This window comes from Bombina bombina, chromosome 11, assembly GCF_027579735.1.
Source record: "Bombina bombina isolate aBomBom1 chromosome 11, aBomBom1.pri, whole genome shotgun sequence".
Classification (NCBI taxonomy): domain Eukaryota; kingdom Metazoa; phylum Chordata; class Amphibia; order Anura; family Bombinatoridae; genus Bombina; species Bombina bombina.
The window spans coordinates 13,043,440-13,063,829 of NC_069509.1; the positions used below are offsets into that span (position 1 = coordinate 13,043,440).

General features: G+C 34.2%; 1 protein-coding gene across 1 annotated transcript; it reads left to right on the forward strand.

Annotated features, from left to right (window-relative positions):
- Positions 1–19,030: 19,030 nt before the first annotated feature.
- On the forward strand, positions 19,031–19,942 carry LOC128642164 (taste receptor type 2 member 40-like). Its single transcript, XM_053694845.1, has one exon. It carries the CDS (start codon positions 19,031–19,033, stop codon positions 19,940–19,942), a length of 912 nt encoding a protein of 303 aa, XP_053550820.1.
- The last annotated feature ends 448 nt before the right edge of the window (positions 19,943–20,390 follow it).

Genomic DNA, 20,390 nt, shown 5'->3' on the forward strand with positions numbered 1-20,390 from the left:
GCAGCTGTACGGGCCAGAATACGGGGAGAGCGGCGAAGGGGGGTGTATGGGCGTTTTTTGGGAGGGACAGGATATGAAATATGGGAAGGGCTGGCAGTGGTCGGGGCATGGTCATGGGTTTGGTGATGGGAAGGGCTCTGGGTGTGTGCAGAGGTGTGGCCATGGTCAGGGGTGTGTGCACGGGGAGGGGTCTGTGACTGGGCAGGGGCGGAATCCAGATGACCAGAAGTGGTGGATCCATCTGAAAATGTAAAATAAATATATTAACATCTCATACATCCTGACATCAAATCAACGCATTTAAAATTGATTATGTTTTCAATATACCTCGAAGTGTGTTTGAATCTGTAAACTATTCTGAAATGAGGATATGGTATCTATATAGGCACTCAGATGAATCTCAATGACTGTCTGTACAATGTGAAACTTATTATTGTGTTTTGGCATGGAATATGCATGTGACATAATGATGGCATGAATTATATATTCTTAAAAAAATATATACAAGCAGATTTTCATGCTGCCTGATATAGAAAGGGGGCAGTAGTGTATTTGAACAGACAAATAATATTCCTTTTTAAAGGGAAAAAGCTGTAGACTTTGAATGTCTTCAATAAAATGATTTCAAAAAAAGAAACATGTTGGAAACATGATAGATATATTTCACATACCATCAGACTCCAAGGCAGCCTCTTCCTCCTCCATCCCACATGTGACATCAATCTCTGTAAAACATAACATGTTGTGTACACCTTAAGATCAGATATTATAACATATGTTACTGTTGCTCAAATACGCACATCAATGTTGCATTAAAGATATACACACACAAAGTTATGATTTACATCATTTTGATGGAGCATACCAATGACAATAGATTTGTTATTGTCAATAAATCAGAATATTAATGTATTGTTTGTCTTAATGTTAAATTCATAAAAGCATAGTACATAGAACATTTAAGATTTCTCATGTGTGTATCACTTGATGACTGTTGTTAAAAAAAAAAATTTAAAAAAACATATGTTAGACATCTTATGAATAACAAATGTGTAGAATAATAAAGTAGAAATTATTAATCGCTCAATATAAAAAATAAATATATAATCAGAAGATAAATTCTATGATTTTTTATAATGTTATGCTTCATCGGAATCATGATCATAATATTGATTAGCAATACACCTTCAATTACATATAAATGAGTCAATGGACTTACCAGGAGACCGCAAAGGCGGCTCTATGTCACTGCTGGATTCCTGTGGGCTCCCCACACCAACTCTCTCTATGAATGATATAGATATATATTATTAAACACATTTTGGATATCACTAAATCACATCTGTCTAGAATTTTAACATTAATCAACTTTAAAATGTGAAGAATAGAGCAGTCATTACACCAGAAAATGCTTGATTGAATCAAGGGGATTCTGTAAACATATCTGTATTCAACATATGTTTAATGTCAGACTACATTAGACATCAAATTCATCTCAGATGCTGCTATTGCATATCTAAATATACCCAATGATCAATGTTCTTAACCCTTTAAGGACACAGCTTTCACTTAGCTCAATTGTTTTATGACGGAATAATTCCGTCATATGTCCTTAAGAAGTTACAAGAATACACACAAACCACATATTGAGGAGCATCTGTTGACAAATCTAAACAAACATGTGTCACATCGAGCCATTTTTTCAATGTACAGTAATCTTGTTTAGGACACAACACATATTTATCACAATACATAACAAACTTTATTATTACAAATATGTAATCATGGTGCTGTTAGAGTATGCAGATATATATAAAGTAACTCCAACAGATAATTAGATTTATATATCAATAGTTTTTAATAAAAATAATGTAATGATGAATGAATCTATTTTGTCTTAAAGGGACACTGACATGATTAATTTAAATAATTGATTTCTATGTTCAAACTGTAAAAAATGATTTAACATTGACTCCTATTATAATTCGAATGTTGTTCGATATTAATCTTAAAGGCAGATAAGGAATATTGGATTCAATAAATATTGTTTGTTGAAGGTATCCACCAATCATCAATATAAACCCAGGTTGGTCAACAAATATTTAGATGCACATAAACGTACTTTATTTATTTTAAAATACATTTAGCAATAGAATATGTCACATATGATGATAGTATTATATTTTATGTTTATTAATATTGCATACTGTATGTGAAAGACAATATTAATAATTGTAGTTCAGTATCCCTTTAATCTAAAATTAAATAGATTCCACAATGTTGTTGTTTGTTAATGAATTATCTACTCCATATGTTGATGTAATGAATGGTATTGAGCATGCAATTAAAATCAAATATGTTATTTAAGTATATCCGAATAATTATATAATTTTCATCTATTAAATAGACATTACATATAAATATAGAACAATGTGTATTTAGTATGTAATGTTCATTCCATGTTTCTAAGACAAATGTCAATTAAAATGAGACATACCATACTGTGACAAGCCCTGGCTTGAGGATCCAGCAGCCACATCCATATCTGTAATATATTAAATGAGGATTGCATATCATTAATACTAATCATGCCATGTTTAAAATATTTACATTAATAACAAATCAATAGAAAAATATTAATCCTTTGGTAGTCCCATGAGTTAATAGTTTCCGAAATTAAATGAATGATAAATATATCCGGGACTCTTATTTTCAATCAGTTGTGTTGTTTACTGTATCTTTAAGAATATATGCTTGTTATTACATAATCATCAATTGATGGCCATATGTTATAATTTATTAGTATTATTCGTTTTTTATTAGATATAATATTTAAAATAAGAATACTGTATTCTTCACTAATCTAAGATTTTCCATTTAATTTTTAACAACATGTATAAAGCAATGCCACTTTCCGCAAACCCATGTTAACGTGGATGAGAAATGCCATTTTCGCGATCATTGCGCAATGATTCCAAGCGGAATTACGCATCCGTCATTTGACCAACATGTATAAAGCAATGCCACTTTCCGCAAACCCATGTTAACGTGGATGCGAAATTAGATTTCCGCTCTGTGACGCATATTCTGTAGAGCGCAATAAACATCATTCCAATTTCATGTATCACTAATGTAAAATCAGATATCTAAACATCATATGTAGTGTATGTTGTGAGATCTGTATAGGTTTAGTATCTGACTAAATACACATTTTGGATTTTTAACATTATAAATATTATATGAAGTTGGATAATTACCTGGTTCAGATTCTCTATCGGGTCCTCCCAGGCCACCGGACGGAGAAGCATCTGCCCTGTCCCCCGCGTCAGGACTTTCAGATCCCGCAGCTGGGAGGGAAGAAGAGGAGGCCGAGGATGGCGAGGATCTAAATCTTTTGGGGACCCGGAGATTGAGGAGCTCGCATAAAGTCACCTCATAAGGGAGTAGGTACAGTTTCCGCGGGGCCTTTCTTTGGCCCCCTCTTTTACGGGCTTGTACCCAGTCCCTTATGAGGTTGACTTTTTTCGATAAACGCAACCTCATATCTCCGAATCTCCTCATGATCTGATCCTGGGTCCTCTGGACGTCACACACCAATCTAACCGCATTGGTGATAGACTCCCAGAGGGCCTTCTTAACAGGCGCATCTGTCGAGCTCCTCTTGTTCCCAAACAGCTGGGGATAAAAGTCCTTGACGGCGTGGACCAGTGCAGCGCTCTCCTCCTTGGTGAACCTGGGAACTGACATGCCTGCTCGGTTGGCTACTAAATATATTATAATAATATTAATATATAAGACTGCCTGCAGGCATTAGAGAACTGACAAAGATGGCAACGTGTAATGGACTTTTATATGGTGAAGTAAACATGAGATGCACCATGGGACAATTTATCTGTACATCTGATTGGATAAAAGTTTGAAATATTGTTATAATGTCTGTGAGACCATCCTGACTCAAGTTGTGTTTGTGTGATGAACTCTGATTGGCCGTTCCTTAATGTTTCATATCTTAGTAACTTCCTTACACATACCGCTTGGTGGTGCTGTAACTTCATTTTTCATGTAGACTTATTTGTAACTCATGGGCCTGTCATGCGGATATGTGTGACGCAGATTTAATATCCGTGATCCGTGAAATATTAATGATTAAATACTCTTTAAAATCTCATCCTGTCACATTATTAATGTTGTAGACATTTCTCGGTTTAATAACGGTCTGTTTCTTTAATACAAATACACATTTAATATTGTATGTCTTTATTGTTCTTTAAATAAATTGATTGTGAAGTATTGACATTGCTCTATTAAATGTATTTATAATGCACATTGATTGTGTGCTATTGCGTGACATTACACTAATGTTTAAATATGCTAATCTGGTGTTTGAAGATGCGTTTCCCACGCAATATTTATTAATGTTAAAATTCCGGGAAGAATGTCAGTAACTTTGATAATCTGTTTATAAATGTTAAACTACAGCTTTGTTATTCGCAAATAAACCTCGAGCTTGTATTTCTCTGAAGTGCTCATATATGTTATTGTGCAATGGCGTCTTTAGTTTTAAAGAGACATTACAAACAATTGTATCAAATGATCTGTAGAGATAGAAGATTGTTTAGACTTTAAAATGTAAATCATTTTCTCTTAGTATTTATATATCCTCAACATAAGAAATTTAAATGCACATGGTTGAGCCAATCACATAAGGCATCTCTGTGCATCCACCAATCTTCATCTACTGAGCCTATCTCGATATGCTTTTCAAGCAAAGTATGTCAAGATAGGAAGAGAAGTAAATACACTATTTCAAGCTCTTAAAGGGACACTGTCCAAACAAATTTACCATTGGTGATTGAGCATTAAATGTTAATCAACTTTATTATTTAATACGATTATCAAATGTTAAGTTATCTTGTTATGTTTCTTTGAAAATCAATAATGATATTTTATATTACGGACAATTGTTTAATAAAAACCTGGGTTGTCCTTGACGATTGTTGCATCAATTATTCCAAACAATCAAGTTCTGTCCAGAGTACTGAAGCAAATAAATTAGCTATTTACTGCCTTATTTCTAAAGTAATGATAGCAACATCACAATGAGCATTCATAATATGAGACAAGTTTTAAAGTTGATTAAAATAGAATACTCATTCAGAATGTATAAATCATTGTTTTTTTTAAATGGCTACCTTTAAGTATATTTTGAGTTCATGTCCCTTTAAATAAACATTTCACAATAATGCTTAATATATCATAAACCTAGGCACCTTCCTTTTGCTAAATGAGTCTAACATATGAGTAAAGAAAATTTAGATTAACTTCTAGATTGTTTTACACACTGACTGAAATATATTTATTAAATGAGGTATTTTTTAGCCTTCAGCGTAGAGGGACATTAAGCTATATGTTATGTATGCATTTTGTATCATAATCTTATATTTGACCAACTTAATATGTTTTGTTATTCAATCATTATATTGTAATTATATATATATTCGTGGATTAAATACATCTCTACATAGGCTATTTTGATGCTGATTGTTGTTTGCATATAGATGCCTTATATCATTCACTAAGATATGTGCATTTATTTTTATTTTAACAAGTATATTTAAAGACTGAATGTAATTCTATAGTACATTCTAAATATGTTTAAATTCTTGTATGATATTTGTAACAATGTATACAAAATATACATTTTGAATGACCCCTTTAAGGACCCAAACATATTGTATTTTTATTTAACATTGACAAAATAAACTAAAGGGGAAATTACATTCTATATAGATATTTGATGTCTAACCCAAGAGGTAAGATTGTAATAAATACATAATATTACTAAGTATAGTTAAATGACTCCACTAGAAAATTACATAGATTAACCTGGCATCCAATAACTAATTATTAAAAATTATAAATTTAAATGACCTACCATTTATAAATGTAATAATTGTAAAATATTTTCTAATAATGTTTTGAGATACCTAAGGAAGATACATGATCTTATACAATTCTTTTTACATTCAACAACACTGTCACTTTCATGTAATTGAACCACTTCACCTTATTAAATGTTAAAACAATCATAATATTAATACATATCCTAAATATTTTTAATATATACTTTTTCAATATAAAAGCATTGAAGAATATGACTCCCCAATTAATGTTAAAATATATCTTTTAATATTCTCTGAAGAATTTTATTTTCTACTATTAATGCATTATTTTCTCTTATGCATGTGCTTGTCAAATAGCCAACTACCAGTCATGGGAGTCCAAGTTTTATTTATTTACAGATTATATTGATATATATTAGAATCTGCTAAAAAAAAAATATATATTTAATAGAAAATAAATAAATATTCCATGAAGTCATCAGATGCCAATCTGAAATGACAAATAATAAAAATGGAACAAAGTTAATACACACGTTGTAAAATATTCATAAAATACATTTAAAATCATATGGTGTCTATGCTCTAACTTTGATCAACATTTTTTAAAGATAATCATTACATTCATTTTAAATTAATGAAATACATACACCATTATATTGTTGATTAAAAATAATATTTAAATTTCAAAAATTAAATTTATACATAATAATGTATATCACATGTAAACAATATATGTATGCTGAACATAAATGTAATATTTCATGTCCATTCAAATACCTCTATATCAACTATAATATGTATTCCTTTTTCTGATTGTGATCCCTAAATATCTAATTAAGAACTAAATATGACTAATGTATGTAAGCTACTAATATTCTACAGTCTTCACTAGCATGCATTGGTACACCAACCTGGACAATGCATGGTCTTTGAATGTCAATTCAGGGGTAAACAGTTGATCTTCAATAGGTGTCTTATTCATCAGTTCATTAAATAGAGGACTGGGAAATACCATCTAAAAAAGTAAAATCATCTAAGTGTCTGATTGTGATCCCTAAATATCTAATTAAGAACTAAATATGACTAATGTATGTAAGCTACTAATATTCTACAGTCTTCACTAGCATGCATTGGTACACCAACCTGGACAATGCATGGTCTTTGAATGTCAATTCAGGGGTAAACAGTTGATCTTCAATAGGTGTCTTATTCATCAGTTCATTAAATAGAGGACTGGGAAATACCATCTAAAAAAGTAAAATCATCTAAGTGTCTGATTGTGATCCCTAAATATCTAATTAAGAACTAAATATGACTAATGTATGTAAGCTACTAATATTCTACAGTCTTCACTAGCATGCATTGGTACACCAACCTGGACAATGCATGGTCTTTGAATGTCAATTCAGGGGTAAACAGTTGATCTTCAATAGGTGTCTTATTCATCAGTTCATTAAATAGAGGACTGGGAAATACCATCTAAAAAAGTAAAATCATCTAAGTGTCTGATTGTGATCCCTAAATATCTAATTAAGAACTAAATATGACTAATGTATGTAAGCTACTAATATTCTACAGTCTTCACTAGCATGCATTGGTACACCAACCTGGACAATGCATGGTCTTTGAATGTCAATTCAGGGGTAAACAGTTGATCTTCAATAGGTGTCTTATTCATCAGTTCATTAAATAGAGGACTGGGAAATACCATCTACAAAATAGAAAATCATCTAAGTGTCTCCAATAGGATGTCTCCACAGCCTTATTCTATCAAATAGTTTGCACTTACCATGTGAACATGTCTTTGTATGGTTTTCAAGGTCAGCAGAATTTAAATATGCCAGACATGATCCCATTGGTATACTTCAATTTCAATCTTGGCTTTTTCCCCACTGTCAGTCTTGGAAATCTTCACTGTCAGGCTTCAAATTGTTCCCTTTCAGTCTTTATATTAAGTCATCTCCCTAATGTAAGAAATTATATATAAAGATTTCATACAAGTGTGTGAATCAGTTCTGTACCCCTCTCCCACCCCCCATTTCATAATAAATATCTATCACTAGCTTACTAAGCCTGTGTATGAACCTGTGTTATTTTCTATCAAGTGTGAAGATGAGTCATATTGAGCAGAACAAACCTCTGTGTGACATTGAACCATAGTCATTCTAGAGTATCCCTTTCTGATTATGTACATAAGTAATGTGTAAACAAAGTTATATTTTTAAAAATTTATGCCATATTATGTATTTGTGTACAAATCATGCCAGCAACAGTCCATACATTTCTACTTACCATCTGATGTCCTCTATAAAAACAAGGTGGCAAAGACTCGCTATAGGACCCAATGCCCAGAGCATCACCTATATTATGAGAAATAAATATTATTATAACATTTTATCAATACTAACATGTTTGCACAATTCTCTACTTGTCATTTCCCTAGAGTTCACATCTATTGAAAATACTCCAGTGTAACTTCTATTATTTACCGTCTAAAGTGGCGGTTGATGACGTCTGCTCTGACATCAAGTCCCTCGTCCTGGAATTCCCCCTCTAGAACAGGATCATCCTCCTCATCTCTGAGGAGGTCTCTGTCCACCGGGACGGCCTGCAGCATCCCAGCCCGCTGTGCAATATTATGCAGGACGCTACAGGCTACAACGATCTTAGCCACCTTCTTTGGGTTGTACTGGAGTGCTCCTCCAGAACGGTCCAGGCACCTGAATCTCATCTTCAGGAGCCCGAACATCCTTTCAACCACCGCCCTGGTTCTCTTATGAGCCCTATTGTAGCGCTCCTCAGACACATCAGTTGGGCTACGCAAGGGGGTAATGAGCCAAGGCCGGCTCATGTACCCAGAATCACCTATAAATTTAGAACAGAACATAATTCAAACAGAATACTTAAACTAGTATATTGTTGTATAAATATATTTTTTAAAAACCATAATCCATATTAAAAGTTGTCAGAAACATAAAAAAAAAAAAAAAAATTATATCTAAATCTGTATCTAGCCATTTCATCGAAGACATGCTACATATGCGTATTTCTCCTAAACCAAACCTTGTGTAAAATGCTAACTACATGTTTACATTGCATTCTCTATATGAACACTTAAGGTAAGACATGCTACATATCTGCATTTCAATAAAACTAGACATTAGCAGAAATAGACAATGACAGGGTTAAATTGAATGAGATAATATCTTGCCATTTCATATAAGACATGCTACATATGCGTATTTCTCCTAAACCAAACCTTGTGTAAAATGCTAACTACATGTTTACATTGCATTCTCTATATGAACACTTAAGGTAAGACATGCTACATATCTGCATTTCAATAAAAATAGACATTAGCAGAAAAATAAAATGACAGGGTTAAATTGCATGAGATAATATATTGCCATTTCATCTAAGACATGCTACATATGCGTATTTCTCCTAAACCAAACCTTGTGTAAAATGCTAACTACATGTTTACATTGCATTCTCTATATGAACACTTAAGGTAAGACATGCTACATATCTGCATTTCAATAAAAATAGACATTAGCAGAAAAATAAAATGACAGGGTTAAATTGCATGAGATAATATATTGCCATTTCATCGAAGACATGCTACATATGCGTATTTCTCCTAAACCAAACCTTGTGTAAAATGCTAACTACATGTTTACATTGCATTCTCTATATGAACACTTAAGGTAAGACATGCTACATATCTGTTTTTCAATAAAAATAGACATTAGCAGAAAAATACAATGACAGGGTTAAATTGCATGAGATAATATGTTGCCATTTCATCTAAGACATGCTACATATGCGTATTTCTCCTAAACCAAACCTTGTGTAAAATGCTAACTACATGTTTACATTGCATTCTCTATATGAACACTTAAGGTAAGACATGCTACATATCTGCATTTCAATAAAAATAGACATTAGCAGAAAAAGACAATGACAGGGTTAAATTGCATGAGATAATATCTTGCCATTTCATCTAAGACATGCTACATATGCGTATTTCTCCTAAAACAAACCTTGTGTAAAATGCTAACTACATGTTTACATTGCATTCTCTATCTGAACACTTAAGGTAAGACATGCTACATATCTGCATTTCAATAAAAATAGACATTAGCGTCGGTAAATAACAAATGGTTAAATTTAATCCTATAGCTGAACATGACGCTAACAGTTAAAAAATACAGGGGCAATTGTCAAAATAATTAACCATGTTGTGCACAAATACTCACCAACGAGATAACCAGGGGGCATTTGTCTTTCCTCAAACTGTCTCCACAGGGACGACAGAGAGAGGATGCGGGCATCATGACAAGCACCTCCAAAATTCGCATACACATGCATAATCCTCATCCGTGCGTCACAAACATACTGCACGTTGAGGCTATGAAAATGTTTGCGATTTCTGAAGGGCAAGTCATCAATTGGAGCACGCAGCGCAATGTGGGTACAATCAATGGCTCCCAAGACATTGGGCAATTGAGCAATATCAAAGAATTCCCGCTTCAGGCGCCTCCAATCACCATCATTCTGTGGGAATCCTATGTATTGCTTACTGATACGTACCATGGCGTTCAGAAAGTTATCAAACACCCCAGAGAATGTACCTTGAGCCAGGCCATGCATGTACAGTTCTCCGGATTGAAAACTCCCTGAGGCCAGGACGTATAGACAGCTTAGCATCTTACTCATGGGGGGAACAGCAGTCCTTATTTGTATACGTGGCTCCAAATGAGGTTTAAGAAGCTCGTAAAGGCCAATGAGCTGTTCGCGATCGAGCCGATACTTATCAAAAACCTCAAAGTCACTCATGTTTTCCAAGGTGGGTCTCACCCTGTAGACACGAGGACCTCGAACCAGACGACCCCTTCGTCTCGGTCTGAGCCGCCGAGGCTGCCTGATTCGACCAACAGCTAGTTCGCCAATAGCACCACCAGCAGCGTCTACCATGTCATCGTCATCCATCTTTCAAAACAGCGTAACAAGGTAAGCACTTGATCTGATGTGGATCACAAGTGATGCATTGGCCATGTTGTTTGGGGGATTTATAGTACAATTAGTCCAATGGTAGTGAGTTTGTAATGATTGCTGATTGTATTCACCTGTTTGTATGTGAGCGGCGCGAATGCTTTCACAGTGGGCGTTTATTTGTTGTTTGCTGAAATGTTAGTTTCAAACAATGATTCTCAATGTGAAAGTGTCAAATATCACACATACAGTGCATGTTTGTAATGTTTGTTCATATGCGTAATCAATATTTCCTAAACGCGATGTTATAGTAACAAGCACACGTCCAGGCTAACATGAATGAAAGTGCATAGTTGTGTATAATGTGCATCGAATGTGATCGATCAATGTTGCTGCAATATTGTTTGTAAATGATAAAGGAACATCTGCCATCTGTAGGATTGTATATATAAGTTATTGCCGAGCTGTCAATATTGTATGCGTCCCTTTAAAATCGCAATAATAATTCAGAACTTCCCGTCTGCCATCTGTAGTATTGTATATATAAGTGATTGCCGAGCTGTCAATATTGTACGCGTCCCTTTAAAATCGCAATAATAATTCCGAACTTCCCGTCTGCCATCTGTAGTATTGTATATATAAGTGATTGCCGAGCTGTAAAATATTGTACGCGTCCCTTTAAAATCGCAATAATAATTCCGAAATTCCCGTCTGCCATCTGTAGTATTGTATATATAAGTGATTGCCGAGCTGTCAATATTGTATGCGTCCCTTTCAAATGGCACTAATACTGAATAACTTCCGGCTGTCATCTGTAGTATTGTATATATAAGTGATTGCCGAGATGTGAATATTGTACGCGTCCCTTTCAAATCGCACTAATACTGAATAACTTCCGGCTGTCATCTGTAGTATTGTATATATAAGTGATTGCCGAGATGTGAATATTGTACGCGTCCCTTTAAAATCGCAATAATAATTCCGAAATTCCCGTCTGCCATCTGTAGTATTGTATATATAAGTGATTGCCGAGCTGTCAATATTGTATGCGTCCCTTTCAAATGGCACTAATACTGAATAACTTCCGGCTGTCATCTGTAGTATTGTATATATAAGTGATTGCCGAGATGTGAATATTGTACGCGTCCCTTTAAAATCGCAATAATAATTCCGAACTTCCCGTCTGTCATCTGTAGTATTATATATATAAGTGATTTTCGATCTGACGATATTGTATGCGTCCCATAAAAATTGCACGAATACTGAATAACTTCCGGCTGCCATCTGTAGTATTATATATATAATTGATGTGCGATCTGACAATATTTCTGAATTGTCCCATTGAAATCTCCATAATAATGCTGTTCAAAAGTGTGTTTTACGTATATGTTGTATTGTAGTATTGAGTGTTAAAGTTCCTAAAGGGGCGGTACAGTGGTGAATCTGTGATGTGTATGGTTGAATCTTGTAATGACGTCATGATATTATTAACCTGCCTATGTAGTTGTGAAATCCTCATTGTGTTGTTGTATTGTGCTACATTGTTATTGTGTGCTGAATAAAATCTAAATGTGTGCTTTGTGGTTGCGTGATGGGTGATGCGTGTTATGTACATGTACGTATATATTGTGATTGTGTCCCACATATGCTGACTTCTATATAGCGGTCTGGCATTGTTGTTCCTTCCCATAAAGTGACATCTGTAATCTGGTGTAATGATGTTCTTGTTGTAGGTAATTCCTAATGGTTTCTGGTGATGGAATCATGATGTTAAAAGTACAGTAAAATCCATATGTTGTGTTTTGTGATTCCTCGAGAGAATGTAATGTGTTTTTCCCCCATCATTTGAATGCACATGTATGAGTGAATGTTAAAAGTAATGTATGTGCATCCATGAGTGATCATGTGTTAAGCCTATGTAGATATGCAGTTGCTGCAAGCATATGAGTTGAATAACAGAAATGCAATAATAAAGGTAAATGAGAGATGTTTCCCATTGTGTAGTGTTTGTGAATCCAGAAATGTGTATTGAATTTTATTTTAATTGTAAATGTAATTTTATTGAAATAATAATGTGTTACTAGTGATGGGGATTTGTAGTTGATGTAATCTAAAAGTGTTAAAAATATTTATGGTGTGGTGAATATTTAATATTAAAAAACATAAATCCACCATAGGGAAATAGTCATTTCTTGATCTATTTATCATAGCTGTGTCTAACGCATAAAAGCATGTATTTTCTAGCGCTGGTATTTGGAGTTTTTCCGTCTACGCTATTTGCGTGCGTTAGGGAAATGAGGGTTTCGCGTGCACGAGCACGTCTTCCCAATAGAAGTCAATGGAGGCTCCAAAGATTTCTATATTTTTTTTTCTAAGACTGGTTTTCCTCGTAAAGTGAGTGACGTCATGAGCTTGTGTGAAAAAGTAACTAAATCGTGTTCTTTTTGTAATAAATAAATATTTTGTGTATGTAATGTGGTGTATATTGTTTGTATGCATCGATGAGTGTATGTTTGTGATAATGTTATTAGTTAGATGTAGGTATATGAGGGTCTTTTCCCGTATGTCCATGTAAGTCAATGGGAAAATGGATTTGTGTGGATTTTTTTCAAACACCCGAGATCTCGCAACTTTAATCCTTTGTATTTTAAAGAAAAAATAACAATTCCGAAAAATAAAGATAGTGTTGTGTTTGTATGAGTGTAAGTGTACTTTGTGTAATATTTGTTTTGTGATTCGTGGATGTTTTTTTGTGCGGTATATGTTTACTACTGGGTCTGAGGTGGCGGTAGAAAGTTGAGCGTTAGGTGTATTTTGAGTCGCGGTAAATAAACTCTAAATACCGGAGTGCGTAAAAAACCCGCGTTAGGAGCCTCTAACGCTGGTTTTGACGGCTACCGCCGAACTCTAAATCTAGGCCATAATGTATAGGGTTATGTAATCATATAGCAGATGTCACATACTACACTGATTGTACTAAACACATGATGTATAGGGTTATGTAATCATATAACAGATGTCACATACTACACTGATTGTACTAAACACATGATGTATAGGGTTATGTAATCATATAGCAGATGTCACATACTACACTGATTGTACTAAACACATGCTGTATAGGGGTATGTAATCATATAGCAGATGTCACATACTATACTGATTGTACTAAACACATGATGTAAAGGGTTATGTAATCATATAGCTGATGTCACATACTACACTGATTGTACTAAACACATGATGTATAGGGTTATGTAATCATACAGCAGAAGTCACATACTACACATTGTACTAAACACATGTTGTATAGGGTTATGTAATCATATAGCTGATGTCACATACTACACTGATTGTACTAAACACATGATGTATAGGGTTATGTAATCATACAGCAGATGTCACATACTACACTGATTGTACTAAACACATGATGTATAGGGTTATGTAATCATATAGCAGATGTCACATACTACACTGATTGTACTAAACACATGATGTAAAGGGTTATGTAATCATATAGCAGATGTCACATACTTTACTGATTGTACTAAACACATGATGTATAGGGTTATGTAATCATATAGCAGATGTCACCTACTACACTGATTGTACTAAACACATGATGTATAGGGTTATGTAATCATATAGCAGATGTCACATACTACACTGATTGTACTAAACACATGATGTATAGGGTTATGTAATCATATAGCAGATATCACATACTACACATTGTACTAAACACTATCAGGCCCATTTATCAAGCTCCGTACGGAGCTTGAAGGGCCGTGTTTCTGGCGAGTCTTCAGACTCGCCAGAAACACAACTTATGAAGCAGCGGTCTAAAGACCGCTGCTCCATAACCCTGTCTTCCTGCTCTGAACAGGCGCACAGGAATCGCCGGACATCAACCCGATCGAATACGATCGGGTTGATTGACAGCTCCCTGCTGGTGCAATGTTAAATGCGGAGAGCGTATTGCTCTCCGCATTTAGCGAGGTCTTGCGGACCTGATCCGCAGTGTCGGATCAGGTCCGCAAGCCCTTTGATAAATGGGCCTGATGATGTATAGGGTTATGTAATCATATAGCAGATGTCACATACTACACTGATTGTACTAAACACATGATGTATAGGGTTATGTAATCATATAACAGATGTCACATACTACACTGATTGTACTAAACACATGATGTAAAGGGTTATGTAATCATATAGCAGATGTCACATACTACACTGACTGTACTAAACACATGATGTATAGGGTGATGGAATCATATAGCAGATGTCACATACTACACTTATTGTACTAAACACATGATGTATAGGGTTATGTAATCATATAGCAGATGTCACATACTATACTGATTGTACTAAACACATGATGTATAGGGTTATGTAATCATATAGCTGATGTCACATACTACACTGATTGTACTAAACACATGATGTATAGGGTTATGTAATCATACAGCAGAAGTCACATACTACACATTGTACTAAACACATGTTGTATAGGGTTATGTAATCATATAACAGATGTCACATACTACACTGATTGTACTAAACACATGATGTATAGGGTTATGTAATCATACAGCAGATGTCACATACTACACTGATTGTACTAAACACATGATGTATAGGGGTATGTAATCATACAGCAGATGTCACATACTACACTTATTGTACTAAACATATGATGTATAGGGTTATGTAATCATACAGCAGATGTCACATACTATACTGATTGTACTAAACACATGATGTATAGGGTTATGTAATCATACAGCAGATGTCACATACTACACTGATTGTACTAAACACATGATGTATATGGTTATGTAATCATATAGCAGATATCACATACTGCACTGATTGTACTAAACACATAATGTATAGGGTTATGTAATCATATAGCAGATGTCACATACTACACTGATTGTACTAAACACATGATGTATAGGGTTATGTAATCATATAACAGATGTCACATACTACACTGATTGTACTAAACACATGATGTATAGGGTTATGTAATCATACAGCAGATGTCACATACTACACTGATTGTACTAAACACATGATGTATAGGGTTATGTAATCATACAGCAGAAGTCACATACTACACATTGTACTAAACACATGTTGTATAGGGTTATGTAATCATATAGCAGATGTCACATACTACACTGATTGTACTAAACACATGATGTATAGGGTTATGTAATCATATAGCAGATATCACATACTACACATTGTACTAAACACATGATGTATAGGGTTATGTAATCATATAGCAGATGTCACATACTACACTGATTGTACTAAACACATGATGTATAGGGTTATGTAATCATATAACAGATGTCACATACTACACTGATTGTACTAAACACATGATGTAAAGGGTTATGTAATCATATAGCTGATGTCACATACTACACTGATTGTACTAAACACATGATGTATAGGGTTATGTAATCATACAGCAGATGTCACATACTAAACTGATTGTACTAAACACATGATGTATAGGGTTATGTAATCATATAGCAGATATCACATACTACACATTGTACTAAACACATGATGTATAGGGTTATGTAATCATATAGCTGATGTCACATACTACACTGATTGTACTAAACACATGATGTATAGGGTTATGTAATCATATAGCTGATGTCACATACTACACATTGTACTAAACACATGATGTATAGGGTTATGTAATCATATAGCAGATGTCACATACTACACTGATTGTACTAAACACATGATGTATAGGGTTATGTAATCATACAGCAGATGTATCATACTACACTGATTGTACTAAACACATGATGTATAGGGTTATGTAATCATATAGCAGATGTCACATACTACACTGATTGTACTAAACACACGATGTATAGGGTTATGTAATCATATAGCAGATGTCACATACTACACTGATTGTACTAAACACACGATGTATAGGGTTATGTAATCATATAGCAGATGTCACATACTACACTGATTGTACTAAAGACATGATGTATAGGGTTATGTAATCATATAGCAGATGTCACATACTACACTTATTGTACTAAACACATGATGTATAGGGATATGTAATCATATATCAGATGTCACATACTACACTGATTGTACTAAACATATGATGTATAGGGTTATGTAATCATATAGCAGATGTCACATACTACACTGATTGTACTAAACACATGATGTATAGGGTTATGTAATCATATAGCAGATGTCTCATACTACACTGATTGTACTAAGCTCATGATGTATAGGGTTATGTAATCATACAGCAGATGTCACATACTACACTGATTGTACTAAACACATGATGTATAGGGTTATGTAATCATACAGCAGATGTCACATACTACACTGATTGTACTAAACACATGATGTATAGGGTTATGTAATCATATAGCAGATGTCACATACTACACTGATTGTACTAAACACATGATGTATAGGGTTATGTAATCATACAGCAGATGTCACATACTACACTGATTGTACTAAACACATGATGTATAGGGTTATGTAATCATATAGCAGATGTCACATACTTTACTGATTGTACTAAACACATGATGTATAGGGTTATGTAATCATATAGCAGATGTCACATACTACACTGATTGTACTAAACACATGATGTATAGGGTTATGTAATCATATAGCAGATGTCACATACTTTACTGATTGTACTAAACACATGATGTATAGGGTTATGTAATCATATAGTAGATGTCACATACTGCACTGATTGTACTAAACACATGATGTATAGGGTTATGTAATCATATAGCAGATGTCACATGCACTGATTGTACTAAACACATGATGTATAGGGTTAAGTAATCATATAGCAGATGTCACATACTACACTGATTGTACTAAACGCATTATGTATAGGGTTATATAATCATATAGCAGATGTCACATACTGCACTGATTGTACTAAACACATGATGTATAGGGTTATGTAATCATACAGTAGATGTCACATACTACACTGATTGTACTAAACGCATTATGTATAGGGTTATATAATCATATAGCAGATGTCACATACTACACTGATTGTACTAAACACATGATTTATAGGGTTATGTAATCATATAGCAGATGTCACATACTACACTGATTGTACTAAACACATGATGTATAGGGTTATGTAATCATATAGCAGATGTCACATACTACACTTATTGTACTAAACACATGTTGTATAGGGTAATGTAATCATATAGCAGATGTCACCTACTACACTGATTGTACTAAATACATGGTGTATAGGGTTATATAATCATATAGCAGATGTCACATACTACACTGATTGTACTAAACACATGATGTATAGGGTTATGTAATCATATAGCAGATGTCACATACTACACTGATTGTACTAAACACATGATGTATAGGGTTATGTAATCATATAGCAGATGTCACATACTACACTGATTGTACTAAACACATGATGTATAGGGTTATGTAATCATATAGCAGATGTCACATACTACACTGATTGTACTAAACACATGATGTATAGGGTTATGTAATCATATAGCAGATGTCACATACTACACTGATTGTACTAAACACATGATGTATAGGGTTATGTAATCATATAGCAGATGTCACATACTACACTGATTGTACTAAACACATGATGTATAGGGTTATGTAATCATATAGCAGATGTCACATACTACACTGATTGTACTAAACACATGATGTATAGGGGTATGTAATCATATAGCAGATGTCACATACTACACTGATTGTACTAAACACATGATGTATAGGGTTATGTGACCAACATAGCTGAGAAATAGATTAATGGAGAATATATCTGATCATTACTTCCATAACAGAGAAATGCATTTTGCTTCTATTTTTTTATCTGGATTAATATAGACAAACCTTAGGACAGTAAAGACACACATACACAAATTAAATGTTTTTGAATGAGCTGCAAATTTGTGATGGAAATCATATAGTGCTGAGAATTTGCATAAGCCTCTTGGTATAAACATACTTTGTTCTGTATATTATTTACACATTTCAATATAACATCAAACACATTAGCAGCAGAAGCCATGCATTCTACATCACAGATAGTGACAATAACAGTTATTTCTATTGGGGCAGTTTTGGGGACCTTCTCTAATGCATTTATCATCACTGTGATTTTTCATGACCAGAATGGACTTCTCAGCCAGAGTCCTGGCAATCAGATCCAGTTCTGTATGGGACTATGCAACTTGCTCCTGCAGTGTGTTATGGCAGTGGAAGGAATTGCTAAATGTCTTCCATTTTCCTGGCTAGGTTCTAAAGAATTCAGATCCGTTGCACACATCTTGTTTTATACCTTTGTTACCCTCAGCTTCTGGCTTACAGCCTGGCTCTGCACCTTTTACTGCGTCACCATTGTCAGATTCAATCACAGAGTCATGAGAAGTCTGAAGCTGAGACTTCCAGATGTGGTCCTCAAGCTCTTCCTGGTCACAGTCCTGGTGTCCTTCTGCATTGGTCTTCCCTCTATTATTAATGTTCATAACAAATGTAATCAGAACAAAACTGAGAATTGTATGGCTAATAATAATGAAACTACCAATAATGTTTTTATTCGTGATATCCAGTATGGTCTTACATTCTTGGCACTTGGAAGTTCCTTACCCCTTGTTTTAGCCCTTCTGTCCATTGGGTTTACTGTGTCCTCTCTACTGACACACATACGGCAAATGAAACTCAATGTATCCACTGTGAGATCTCACCAGCTTGAGGCTCATTACAGAGCGTGTAGGACCATGACGCTTCTTATCATTGTTTATGTGATTTTTAATGTGTCTGAAGGCATAATGGCTTTCTTCACCATTCCTAACCATAATGTGATCAATATTACAGCATCATTCATTCATTTGTATCCAGCAGCCCAGGCTGTGATTGTGGTATGTGGCAGCCCTAAACTGAAAAATAATTTTTCTAAGTTTTTCCTGTGTATTAAGTAGTGACCCTGTCATTTTAGTATGGTAATGAAGACCAGTTCGCCTTTTGGCAATATTATGTGTATTATGAAAAGATTCTACTTGATTATTAAACACTATCTATTTACCTACCTTTCTATCCATCCATCCATCATCTATCTATCAATCTATCTATCTATTCATCTATGTTTCATCTATCTATCTAACTTTCTATCTATATCCGTGTGTCTATCTCTGAACATTGCTACCAAAACGTTGTGCAGATAACACCAGCTACTGTTGAATATGATATTTTAAACTCCACCTCCAATCACAATTGATATTTTAAAATTGCTCTTTAGTAATTATCTCATGCCATATATATTTTTTATAAGTTATATTTTTTTATTAGATAAAAAAAAAAATACATATTAATGCCCTATCACCAAATGAATCTGTGCTGCAGCTTGTAAACCTATATAACAATTAAAAC